At 46.0% G+C, this 13,843-nt stretch overlaps 1 protein-coding gene across 9 annotated transcripts in view; it reads right to left on the minus strand.

The window, feature by feature from the left end:
- Positions 1 to 13,843, minus strand: part of Ankrd6 (ankyrin repeat domain 6) — a 210,953-nt gene that overhangs the window by 21,657 nt on the left and 175,453 nt on the right. For 4 of the 9 annotated variants that reach the window (XM_023711929.1, XM_023711927.1, XM_023711928.1 and 1 more), the window contains exons 1-3: positions 10,818 to 11,178; positions 5,773 to 5,871; positions 3,355 to 3,453 (exon numbers count right to left, since the gene is read on the minus strand). In XM_023711929.1, the coding sequence (XP_023567697.1) occupies positions 3,355 to 3,453; positions 5,773 to 5,871; positions 10,818 to 11,111 (492 nt within the window). In that variant the 5' untranslated portion in view covers positions 11,112 to 11,178. Of the gene's footprint in view, positions 1 to 3,354; positions 3,454 to 5,772; positions 5,872 to 10,817; positions 11,180 to 12,853; positions 12,953 to 13,843 lie in introns of those variants that run through there. The other 5 variants (XM_004628206.2, XM_023711923.1, XM_023711924.1 and 2 more) reach the window with 3 other exon arrangements.

The following is a 13,843-nucleotide window of genomic DNA, read 5'->3' on the forward strand; positions in this document are numbered from 1 at the left end:
AAAGAAAAAGAAATATACCAAAGTTTACTTTGTCAATAACAAAATATCAATCATGTGGAAAATATTTGGCTCAATGCAAGTAAATACTGCAGATTTGGATGGCAACCTGTGTACCTCTCCAGTGGAGTACTATGTAGCAACAGAATACACTGAGCTGGCTGGGGAGATAGCTCTGTGACAGAAGCGCTTGCCTGGCACGTTCATTCCCTGGTACCGCATGCCCTGCTGGCCCCAGAACCCCAGGTGCACCATGCCAGCCCCAGAACCAGGCATGGTGGCACACACGTGTAGTCCCAGCACTCGGGAGGCTAAGACAGGAAGATCACTACAAGTCCAGTCTGCATAGTGAATTCCTGTATGAGAAAGAAAGAAAGAAAGAAAGAGAGAGAGAGAGAGAGAGAGAGAGAGAGAGAGAGAGAGAGAGCGAGAGCGAGAGCGAGAGCGCGCGGCAGGCAGGCAGGCAGGCAGGCAGGCAGGCACAGAGGCTGCATGTTTCACAATTCCATCTACATCTGCCTTTCCAAGAGGCAGATCTGCAGTTGCCACAGGCTAGGATGGGTCTTTGGGGACTGCCACAAACGGGTACAAATGAACTTTCTGGGGTGGCATCAAAACTCAAATAATATAGTGCACACCTAAAAAATGAACTTTATGTATGTAAATTCTATCTGAAAACCTAATATTTAAAAAAAAAAAAGTGACTCATGGTAGAATGTATAGCAGACATTTTTGCCACTCTGAGTAATGGGTACTCATTTCCTAGACAGAGGCTGCTTTATTTGTTGAGTAAGAAGGATTTCTGTAGAATCCTTGGACTGTCTGGTGCAGCATGTAGAAGCCCCTCTTCTGCAGTGGCAGTAGGTACTGTACCAGAACTTCCAAAGCCTTTGCCACTTTATCTACAGAGAAAATTTGTGGCTTTCCACAATTTTGCTGATGTCCTTCCTGAGGTAGAAGGTAATGTGTGGACCAGTTAAACTAAGGCTAGTTGATGGCCTGAACTGTGCCACAAACCATGCATCTCAGTGAGAGTCACTGGCCCACAGCTTAAGCTTACTTATCCTGAACTGGGACCACACAAATTCTCAACAGTTAGAATAAGAAAAAATGTGACTACACACCAATTTATGTTCCAGACCATGTACCTGCTTGGAAAAAAAAAAAAGGAGCAGCGATCACCCTGCCAAGCAGCAAGTCAGGCTCCTACCACCCACGCTTTGCTGCTTTCCCTCACGCTTTTGACCCACGAGGGAACCATGAGAAGCATGTGGCCAGTGGACTGCAGCACAAAGCAGGGTGCAGTGCCAGGAGAGCTGCAGGAAAGGGGATGATGGCCTCCAGGGGACAGGTTGGGGTCCAGCCTGGAGGCCCGCACACAGAGACCAGAAAGGCTAGTCCTAAAGGAGTATGCAACCAGAGATGGCAGGCCCTGCTCTGACAGCACAGCAGACATGACAGCCAGAGGGCAGCAGGAGGCTGGGGAGCTACGCTGGAAGAGCACAACGGAGAAGGTCCCCGACTCGGGCTACTCGACACCACAAGGTGTTTCTGAGGCAATCTAGGGGTGTGTCATGATGAGCATGGAAAGAGGGGTGCATGGGAGACATTCAAGGAACACCTTACAGCAGAAGGGACCGGAGATGGGAGACAGATGAAAAGGAAAGGGCTGAAACATTTATTGTGTCCCTGTCTCCTTGAGGACAAGGACAGCTTGCTTCTTGTCACTAAGAAACCACTGGAAAAGCAGGAGAGCCAAGAGATTTCAAAGGAGGTCGAAGCCACTGAAGCAGACTCTCTTGTTCCCCACGGAGGATATATTCTTTGAAACATCATCAGCTCTTATTTTTTATTTCCTACAGGAGGTAAGGCCACTACACTGATATTGGTGCACGTGAGAACTTTGCCTGATGTCACTGTTGAAGGTATCCTTGAAGATAGGTACACAGGCTTTAGGCTAGAGATGCTGGCTCTCAGGTCCCACTTTGATAGGAAGTTGTTCGCATAGCCAGTACGTGTACTGGTTTTAGGGAAGGTACTTAATCTGCCTCGAGTCTCCACGCTGCTGCCACCTAGGCCCACTGCAGCACATGGGAGTCACTACTCCTTCACTTCCAGGTGAGGCCCCCACCCTGTGCAGGGGCACAGGTGCGCTGTGGGCAACCCCAAAGCCTCTGCATTCTTGCCGCAGATGCAGCCTGGCCATCTCAGGACTGGAAAGACAGCCCTTTTGTGGTCTCTTCTCACCACTACTGCTGATATCTCAAAGTACTGATGATGCTTTTTCTCCCCCTCAATATTGGGGACTGAACTTCCAGCTTGCCAGGCAGACGCTTATGCCCTTGAGCTATCTCCCCAGGCCTGATAATGCTTTTTTTAACCTTGAAAATAAGCTTCACCAAATTTGTAAGAAAAAAAAAATCAACTGACTCTGGAAACTTTCAAAAAGGTACAAAGTAAAAACAAAAACGGAAGTCAGTCTCAATTCCCATAGATGCCATGCTAATACTTTGGTAATACCCTTCTAAGCTTAAACTTTTCAATGTATATACAAATGTTTATACCTTTATATGAAGCACTGGAACATGAAGTATATAAAACTTTGTACCCATTTATCTTGTTCTTTCAAAAGAGCATGATTTTGAAAACAATTACTTTAGTGACATTAACTGATTCCATTATATAAGTAGATAAAAATTTTATACTCTTTCCACATTTAAAAAATTATAATTACTGCTTTCATAAACATCATTGAAGGTAAATTTTTGCCAACATATTTTGTTGCTCTTTTACAAGGTCCTAGGAGGGAAGTTACTAGGTAAAAAGCTAAAATCTTTTTTGCTTCCTTTCCTGACATTAGGGATCCAGCACAGGGCCTTGCACACACTGGGCAAGTATTCCGGCACGCAGCTTTACCCTCAGCCCACCGGAACCACTCGCAGGTGCCCCATGGGTTTGCCGCACTGCCTCCCAGCAGCCCAAGTTCTCGCTGCACTCCCTTCCCTGCAGCACCTGGCGAACCCACTTCCCTGACCCTTGTTAGCACAGGGACTCAGCATGTGAAAGCTCTTTGCTGATACATTTTCATCGGCTCTCTCTTGCTGTATCTCACAACTCCAGTGATGAGCACAGCAACTGGTCAGTTCTAGCATCAGCTGGGCGAGGCTCCGCCTGTCCTGGAGCACCAGCTGCTTCTGCCTCCTCTGCAAACGAAACTTCTGGGCAGGACTGACCCCGCTGGGCTCTATACCCTTGCAGCTGTCGCTGTGCTTGCTAAGTAGACGCCTCCTCCAGGCAAGGAAAGACACAGCCATCCTTGCCTGTGAGTGACGGGTTCTAGTACCTGCCAGGCCTCACCTTGTTTCTGGCAAGCACATTGGCTCCTGCCTTAACGAGCAGCTTGGCTGACTGACTGAAACCATGCCAGGAGGCTTCATGCAGGGCGGTGTTCCCATCCTAAGAAACAGACGGGGGAGAAGGCGCATTATCAGGACTGAGTTCTTCTAATAAGCAATGTATCACTACAGAGAGCCCTTCCTAGTCCTCATCGCAGCCCAGAAAGTTTATATTTGCAACCCCATGGAAAAGTTATTGGAATGGGAAAGAGTTAATTATCTACTTCCAGTGCAACCCACGCTGTAAAGACAGACACAATAATATGTCCAAAATGGTGGGGCGCCAAGGAGGTGCTGAGTCTGGCCACGATCATGGCTATCCAGCACAGAGGCCTTTACTCAGGACCGAGTCCAGATTTTATTCACTGTGAGAAAGAGAGCGGCGGGAAGATGGGCGACTGTGAGAATGGTGGGAAGTAGGTGAGTACTGTGAGCTGGACCAGGTGGGAGGCCTGAATCACCTCTGCAATAGGCAGAGAGAAGGATCTGCAGGAAGAGTCATCTGCATGACACAACTGAGACAGTGTCTAATGGGTGGGGTCGGTGCTTCAGCTCTCATATGTAATCATTCAAGCCCCAGGAAGTCAGAGCTCTATCTCGACGCTCGATCCCAGCTGACAGCGCAGAGCATTGGGTCTGCGTCCTGTCTCCACCAGGCTCACATTATAGAGTAGCAGGTGGGGGGCTGTCAGAGAAACACGCCTGCCATCTTCAAAGACTACCACCAGCACCTCAGCTGGACCAATATGCATTGCTCAAAGCCAGTTGAAAGGATACGGAAAATGCCTAGCCAGCTCTGTACATGTCAATACATGGAAACAGGCTCAGGCTCAGCCAAGATGGAGACAATTGCTCCTCTTTCAAGAAGTTGCCCAGGTGGTCCTCCACATATCGCCCTGGATTTTCCCTGAACACTAGAGGGCCTTCGTTAGCTTGGGCTCATCATCTGAACCAGAACACAGAAAAAGATTTGGGTGGCCAGTGCCTGCATTCTCCCAGAAATGGCATATAAGAAGTACCGCAAGAACACAGGAGAGAAACGAGTTCAGGCATTCGATAGACGTCTTAAGCATTAGGGCCTAAGTGTCCCTAGGAGCTTTATGTCCCCAGGCCCAGCCACAGCACCTGTTACTAGCAAGCAATGCGTTCAGGAGGGCACACTGTCCATTCCTCCCACCTCCCTGCCTGCTGGGGTCTGTTCTGTTCCAGACATAAGGACAAGCCCTGCAAAGATGGGAAGAGCTCCACTTCCTAAGTTCCAGGGCGCTCCTAGACAGGTCTCTTCCTACTCCCTTCTGCTGGTTTTTGTTGTTTTAACCAAAAAGTCACTTAGCTTATTCTTAACACCCTAAAAATAGTAGGTACCAAGGAAAAAGTGATTTGTAAATTTGATGAATAGGTATTCTAAATATGTAGTAGACAATGCCTTTAAATAAAAGCTAGTTGGTAAACATAGTTTGTATTTGCTTTACTACTGAGAAAAGAGAAACATTAAATGCAGTGAACTGAGTGAGGTAGAGCCAGGAATGAGGTGCTCACCAGGGTGCAGGAACATGGAGAGGAGGTAGAGCCCCCAGGCTGCACCTGGCCGGGGTGCACGGCACTCTGCAAAGTGCACTGACCTCTACTATACCAGGGCTCTTGCAGAGACTTTTACTCAACCACATCTATGCCCCTAGAGATATCTAGAAATACGCATGAAGAGGCAAGGCCCAGTCTCGCTGACAGCCACAAAAAGGTGTCTAAGGTCCAAGAGACCAGGGAGTAGGCAGCTAAGATTGGTTCTGGTGATGTATGCCCTGTTGCCAAGGTGAAAGGAAAGGGGAGGACTGGCATGAACCACACCAGGCATGGCCTAGGTCTCGATTCGGTGCCCACACTGGTGTCCAGGAGGTGAAGCTCTTGGAGCTGCACAATTAGTGCTTGTGTGTTTTTCTGCATGTGTTACACATTAAATAAAAGTTGTTGGCAGGGGAAGGGGATTGCACTCAGGCAAGGTGCATGTTTTAAAATTGTTTGACAATTTAAAAACACTGGATCAACATATAATAGGTTATTGGGAATTCTCAAAGAATCTGAAGGTACATCCTCCTGCCACCTCCTCCAGGTCCCCACAGCTGATATCTAGATTTGTTCCCTTTTACCATTTGGATTTATGTGGTGGTTACTGGTGCCACACAGCAAAGGGACAGGTTTTAAAATAAATACAACTGGCTGGGATACCAGATATTCTTTCAAAGGAAATTTGGGTTGACTTCATCTTGTGAAATCATGAATGATAAGCAGGAATATCTTGATTACTCGGGGGTGACCAAAGCAGATCCCTTAGGAGCTGATCGCCGCCCTCCCCTGGGGAGTAAGTAGCTGACCCCCACTTCACCTTGTCTTGTCGGTCCAGGGCGCATCCCTCCTGAATGAGTGCGGCAATGATCTCCGTGTTGCCCACCACCGTGGCCCGGTGCAAGGCAGTCTGGTCCCCCTGCAAAGTGACAGAGGCAAGGACAGCAGTCACCTCTCCCAGCCCAGCCTAGCCTCACACACTCACTCCTCAACTTGGACACCAGGACATCTCCCATCCCCACGCAGAACAGACTGGACATCTGCAGAAGATCTTGGTCACCTCGGGCAAGATGGCCTTTGTGGCCTTGTTAGTAGACAGTACATGCTGGCAAAGCAGTGCAATTCACAGGGACCTGAAATCACTAGCAGGAACAGAGATCAACCTCGAAAGGAAGATCAGAGCCTGTCCTGTCCTCCCAGAGACGTGACTGCCACATGTCTAGAGAGTGGCTCTGGGAGCTGGGCTGTGTGTGCTATGTAGTTAAACCAGTGATGCCTACATTCTTTACCCCGAGGTCTGGGTCCCAGCTACACAAGAATTACTTCCCAGCCACTCTGTTAGCAGCACTCAAGCTTTGATGACAGGGGTATAATTTGTTCACTGATTTGCACTAGCCAAGAGCAATACAGGGGTTTTCCCTGCTTCATCTGAGGACTGCAGGGAGTGTAACCTAGCATAGCTAGGTTTATGCTGCATTTGGACTTCCTTTCCCTGCAATCAGATTCCTGGGGTTGCCAACCAGTTTTCTCCTTCGGGCGCCAAAGGGAACTTGACTCTTTCCCCTAATTGCAGTGGAGAGAAGGACAAAACACTCCCAGAGGTAAGAAGGTCAAGACTGTAACAAGAGAGTTCCAAGTCTCTATGAGCACGTTTATGTCTGCCATGTACTCAGGAAATCAAGTTGGGGCAAATCAAGTCAAACCCATAGTCCACATTTGAAAGAAGAGAGGGGTCAGCAGTGTGGAAAGTTCCTGGTGGAAAGGAATGAGCACCCAGCAAGGGGATCAGGAGCGCTGGGTCATGGGCAGACTTAGGAGACACCTGTGGCCTTGGTGGTTTGGGGCTTTTGCAAGGGAAACAATATAATACAGGGCACATTTTATAATATTTTATAAGAAATCACCCAAGAATCATATACAAGGGGCCAGGGAGATGGCTCAATAGAATAAGCGCTTGCCTGGCAAGTTCAAGGGCCTGAGTTCAATCCTCGGTTCCACAAAAAGAAAAAAAAAAAAGAATCATATACAAGAAGTACAGGAAATCTGTCCACACACCAAACACTAAAGAATCCAGCTGAGGATCTCGCTCCTAATATCCTGCGTGTGTCCAGCTGAAATCCTAATGCTCATAAACAATGCCTCCCACAAGTCCACCTGGAGACCTAGAGCCCACGACAAAGTCTCATGCAGGCCTGCTTCACAGATCTGTGCTGGAAAGGCCTAAAGGTCAGTGGTGGAAGCTAGAAAGCAGGATAAGGATCTGTGCTAGCAGGCTGAGAGATGTGAACTGGAGCCAGAAAGTAATGCTCAAAGTAAGAGCCAAAACTCCCCCAAAGGTACCACAACTAAGCTCAGCAACAGTGAGGTCCTGAGCTCCTCCAGCAATGAGGAAAGCCGAGTTCCTATCAGGAGAGCCAATGTGACAAGCTTCTCCATGAGACTGAGCAGTGCGCCACCTTCCCCTCTGGAGCCAGGAAGCGATGCTCAAGATGAGGATCGGAGTCCTCCAAAGTTCATCGGGAAAGCCAGCATGACACGGTCCTCCAGCAGAACAGCCCAAGAGAACTAGCAGCTTCCAGCAGCTCCACCAGCTTCTCCAAACAGCATCCCTAACACATCTCAGCAGTTTCTCCTGTTCTGCCTCTTATGCTGCTGGCAACAACCTTCAGGTGGGCCTCCCACATCCAACACTATGCTAGTTTAATTCATCTGGGTATAATAAGTTGACCATCAGTTAGAAATCCACTACAGCGGGCCTCAGATCTTCACTCCAGAAGGGAGAACTGAGGATGCCAGAGGTTCTTCTCTTGTTTTTGGATTCTATGATTTGGTTGGCAAGATTTATATAAGTTAATTTTTCTGGCAGAATGTGGAAAGACAAAAGACATGCTTCAGCATGCCCCTCATCCTTAGCTCAAGGGAGACCACTGTAACAGATAACAGATTTTTATAAATAGGGCCCTACAACTAACTCCAAATAGCCTTAATAAAATGCAAGTTGAATTTACTAATCTTCAGTGGATTTTAACCAACAATGCACATCAAAAGCATTTAACCAAAAAGAAACTATAGAGGATGGTAGTGATGGTTGCACAAAAATAAGAATGTACTTTTGCCACTGAACAGTATGTCTAAAGAGTCATGACGGTACACGTTGTTACACGTATCACAATAAAAACCCTATTCAATTCTAGTTAAAACTCATGTGTGCATTGTTAAAATCAAAATTCTCTCTTTAAAAATTCACAAAGGGGGCCTGCCAAATAGCTCAGTGGACTAAAGTGCCTGCTTGGGCAGAGCACAGTGGCTGGGGTTCAATCCCTGGTATGCCATACCAGCCCCATCCCCGGGGCTCGCTGAGACAGCAATTGGGACGGGGCATTTTGGTAGTGCACGCCTGTAATCCCAGCACTTGGGAGGCTAAAAACAGAAGAATCATTAGGAGCCCAAACTACATAATGAGGCCCTGAACAGCCTGTAGACCCTGTACCAAATACATTTAAAAAAAAAAAAAAAAATTCACAAAGGGAAATGATTTTTAGTTCCTTCCTTATACTTCAATATCTTGCGATATTTTATATTTAACACATACAACTTTAATCCAAGGAAGAATACTAATTACGTATCAGGAATGGGCCTGTCCGCATCTCCAAATCTATTTTCAAGGTTCATCTGTAGAATTCAGGGGGCTTCCGGAGTGATGGGGCTATCAGAATGGTCACAGATTCCCCCCAGATGGGCCTCAAGTATGATTTACTACTTGGGTGGCATCAGCCATGCGTGCTGTACAGACACCACAGGAAGGGCTGCAGTAGGGAGGGCATGGTCTGCCCCACACCTTGGGTCAGGTCACATGTTGCGTCCTGTTTCGGAGCTGCTCACTAAACCATGAGCAGAAGCAAGCTTTGAGCCGTCCCAGTCTCATTATTCACTACTCGGTTTCATTGTCACTGGATGTATTTGTTTCCGGCAGGACAACTTTTCTTTATGAAACTATAGCTCAAGGCAAGTATCTAAACCTAACTTTCTTTTTTAAATGTATTTGGTACAGGGTCTCACTACACAGCTCAGACTTGCAGCGATCCTCCTGTTTCTAGCCTCCCAGCACTGGGATTATAGGTGTGCACCACCATGCTCGGTCTCAGTGGCTGGCTCAGTATGCCCAGGGGTGGGGTCAGCACAGCATGTGGTGTGGGGATCAAACCTCAGTCCCTGTGCTTGCCTAAGCTATCTCACCAGCCCCAAACCTAACTTTCAGTGTAGTTCTTAGGAGTTAATTTCCAGGATTATCAAGACTCATGGAGCTCCAACTACCGAACACAAGTAGTACCCAGGTGGCTGGCACAGGTGTCTAGTGCATGCCCCTTTCTCTGTGGGAGCTTGTAGCTGCACTCCTTGCCTGTCTGGGGCCAGAGCCTCCCCTCCCCTGCTTACTCCTACTGGACAGAGACTTGCACAGAGCTTGGCTCCTTGCTTCCCCAGTCAGATGAACACTGTTGTGTAGGTGACACACAGCCCTTTTGTCCTGTAAGTGGCTGTCCTTGATTAGACAATTAGCTGTGGTCATACTGGCTGGAATGGTTCTGGAGGACTGAGTAATACACTTCCTCTGGCTTTAAAAAGCCAAATGTTCTTCAAGTTACCAGGATGGGAGCTAAATACTCAGAGACAAAACACACAAACAAGGCCAGCTGTGTTGACATACGCCTTAAGCCCAGCTCTCAAGAGGTCAAGGAAGGACAGTCACAAATTCGAAGCCAGTATGGACCACAGACAGTAAAGGATCCTTAGGCTATCACCGTGGAACCTCTCCCTAGAACACGGCACAACATAACACTCTTAGACCCTCAGTTGAAAACAAGTCACTCACCCATGGAATCCATACTTGGCTCCTATGTATTAAAATTTAATATTAAAAAATGTATGGTATGCTGAAACATTTCCTCAAAACATGACAGAGGGGCCAGGGAGATGGCTCAGTGGAATGAACGCTTCCCTGGCAAGCCCAAGGGCCTGAGTTCAATCCTCGGTTCCGCCAAAAAAAAAAAAAAACATGACAGAGAAGATGAGCTCTACATACTAATGGACCCAAACAACAATTTTGACATAATCTGTATTTCTATGTAATCTATATCAATAGTGAAATCCTGAAACTTCAAAGAAAATGCTGGGGAAAACACAGGTCTCACATAGCATTTACTCAGTGGTTACTCAGTGTTTACTGATTCCTTACTACATTGCAGCGTGGCATCTAATTCCCTCACTATACTGGTCAGCCTAGTCTAGGATAACTAGTACATTTGAGGTATCATGACTGGTCCTGAATTCAAATTGTGAAAGATTTTTTCATTTGCTCCAAGCTGCTGCCAACCTATGAGGCCAAGTAAGACGGTCGCAGTAGGTGGGGGCTGCCTCATGATGCCAGCTAGGTGTTTATGTTACAGCTTGACCACTATACAGTCCCAAGAAATATTTATAAATGATTAACTGTAAAAAAGCAAAGGAGAAAGCCCTTGCAGTTAGAAACTTGAAAAGCTAGCAGCCTTGCAGCATGGCACTGTGACGCAGAATATGCTGACCTATCTGCAAAGGAACATGAACCACCAGTTCTCAGCCTTCCCAACACACCGGAATTTGTCCCTTACGTGCTGTGGAACCTCTGAGGTCCACATCTTGTTTTGAAATACTTTTTCTCTTGTATATGGTGAAATCAGTACATGGTGAAATCAGTGGGTTCTCACTCCAAGGCCAAGCTCATGAGGGAAACCCAAGAGGGGTGGGGTTGGAGGGTGGTGTCCCCCCAGGGGTCAAAGGCACAGGCTGCAAGGAAGTGAAGACAAGTAGGTGTGCAAAGCAGGTGCTGACCTCGGCTTCTCCATCTGATCTTCCAGGACTCTTCCTAGCCTTTCTTCTCTGGCTTGTCTTATTTTTTTCTTCCTTTATGCCTTTTACTGTGGCCACAGGGTCTTGGACTATTTCTGAGGAGGGGGGCGTGTGGCTGCCCACTGACAAATCAGAGATGGCGTCAGGGTTCCAGTGAAGATTGCCGGGATAGGTGGGAGGCAAGAAAGAATTGGCACCTGGAGTTGCATAGTCTAAAGAACTGGTTTCCACAGGTTGAAATTCATAATAATCCCACTCCAGACCACTGGAGGTCATTCTTCAACTAATTCTCTATCCTTACCATGCCATAAAGATCAGTATCTGTAGAATAGGAAGTCAGGAGTAAGTTCTTCATAATCTTAGCTTTCTCTACCCACAGTCCAAAAGGGGTAACTTGTGAAGTATTTTTCCCCAATAATTGATCTCCCAGCCTCTTCAAAGGATATAAAGAGATTTCTTCCTTGAATTCTTGAATATATTTCAAGGATGACCACCAATAATGATGATAAGGACACAGGAGAGAGCGTGGATCAGGTAACAGCAGGTGCAGAACTCCAGAAGTAGTGAAGGTCAAACCTACCTTTTCCACATCCACTTTTTTTAGACTGTTTGATATTGTTGTGCTTAGTTTTCCTTTAATGTAAGCAATGTATGTGTTCTCTGTCTAGGGCACAGAAAAGATGCAAGAAAATTTTAATAAAGGAAGGAGGGTGTTCCTATCTAAAAGCAGAGCTGGCTTTCCTTCTGGCTACTTTGTGACAATTTCTGCCTTCTTTACTTCTTGCCTTGGATAGAAGCAACAGCAGTGGATCTTCAGAGCGCTAGGCCTGGCAGGACTGGTAGATGGAATGGGGTGGCCTGCTGGGCATTGCAGCCTTGCCCCTAGGGGGACTGAGGGCCCTGATCATTCAAGGACAAGATTGGATGACCCCCACGTTTGCGCTGGCGAGTCATAGCTCCTCTTCTCTGGTCAGCACCTCTTTCCTCTCCCTCTTTCCCTCCTGACATCTAAGGACATGATTTGGGACATGATTGTTATGTTGGCTACAATGTAGAAAAATAAAATGTAAAGTAAAATCAAAAGCTTAAAACTAATCAACATCTTTTGAAACTAACATCCTTGATGACCTAACAGGCTTCAGACACATTTAGAGATTTATGAGATGCACCGGAGGGCCTTCTGCCTGTGCACAAAGCAACGCCATATTGTCTTTGCCAACACTATCCTTTTTTACTTGTTTGCCAAGTTGTAAGACAGCACACAGAGACCCAAGGAAGCTTGAGGTACTCTGATAAAGCTGTACTTTGGGGCTGGAGAGATGGCTCAGTGGTCTAAAGCACCTACTTGAAACAAGCTTGGCAAAGCACAGGGACCGCAGTTCGATCCCCCAGCGCCACATGCCAGCCAGCCCCGCCCCCTGGTGGGCTGAGCTGGCCACACACACACACACAATAAATAAATGTAATAAATAAAAATAAATAAATTTAAAAAAAAAAGCTGTACAATACTTTGTACAGGTGAGGGTCTGAAATTTGAGTTAACACTTTCTAGCCATTGTCATTAAAAGTGAATCTTGAAGACAATAGGCAAAGTCTCCAAGATTCTGTGTTGCTAACAAAACCTCATGTTTCTTAGAAGTTTACCACACATTTTAAGAGTTCTGTTTCTGAAAATAATTTCCAATCACATTACCACAGATTCTTTTCCTAATAACTCTTAGAGGACAATCCCTTGTTAGAGAATTCACTTTCTCCAAAGGCCAACAACGCAATACAGTGTATCAACCCCACCCACTCACTACTCATTAACTCAGAAATAGATGATCCCACAGTAGTCACTCTAAGTCCTCTCTAGACAATTTAAGTGGACAGTCTGAGAGCAGAGTTGATGGTACCATGGTTCAATAATAGCACAGTAACCTCTTCCTAGAGGCCTTCGTTTATTTGGATTCCATGAGATCTATCATCCACCCTTCTTGAAAAGATCCTATCTAACTAGAACGAGGGCTTCTACTCACATCATCCTGGACATCCAGGTCACAGCCGGCCTTCAGCAAGATCTGGACCACAGAAAGATGGCCCTTATTGGCAGCAAGGTGCAGGGGAGTCCGGCCATGCTGTCAATGCAAAGCAAACACTGATTTCAGAACAAGGTATCAAAAACCACTCCTTTAGGAGTGGGTGCAGGGGGCTGCAGCAAAGTTTACACAACAGTTTTCAAGGAGATCACTGTCCTTGTCACTTTGGTTTGGTACAAAAGTCTTGGGAATTTACCCAGAATTCAAGTTGTCTCAGTTAACTTTGGGTACTGACATTGTAATCGATGAACTAAATATACTTAAAATAATTTCATTGAGTATAGCATATAATGTCTACTCTTTATTCATAAGTAACAAAGTAAAAAGTAGTAAGATGAGAGTTTCTTTTTTTTTTTTCAGTATTTAGGAAAGGGTCTGCAGGGTCTCACTACATAGATCGGACTCATAATGATTCTCCTGGTTTCAGCCTCCCGAGTGCTGAGATTACAGGTGTGCACCACCACTCTCTGTCTGAGAGTTTCCTATCTTATGTTCCCACTAGTCAGCCCCAGAAAAGTCCAGCTAGTAACTCCTTAAAATTAAAAACCACAACCTGAGTAGGAAAGGTTTTTCTTTCCATTTTTATAATAAATAAAAATTCCCTAACAAAATTCTTAATTAATTCATTCTGTATCAACCATAAGAGTCAGATTACAAGACAGACCAAAAAAAAAAAACAAAAAAAAAACACCCTTACAAAAGAGAAACAGAGCTGGGGAGATAGGTCAGTGCAATAAGTGCTTGCCTGGCAAGCACAAGGTCCTGAGTTCAATCACTAGTACTGAAAAAAAAGAGAGAGAGAGAAACAGAATAACACTAAGCTTTCTTTTAAATAAACTAAAAACTAGCATTATAAATGAAACAAATTGGCATATATATTAAGATACTTTTGGTGGGCTGGTGAGATGGCTCAGTGGTCTAAAGCACCTA

The sequence above is a fragment of the Octodon degus genome, unplaced genomic scaffold, assembly GCF_000260255.1.
Source record: "Octodon degus isolate 3935 unplaced genomic scaffold, OctDeg1.0 scaffold00022, whole genome shotgun sequence".
NCBI classification, from domain to species: domain Eukaryota; kingdom Metazoa; phylum Chordata; class Mammalia; order Rodentia; family Octodontidae; genus Octodon; species Octodon degus.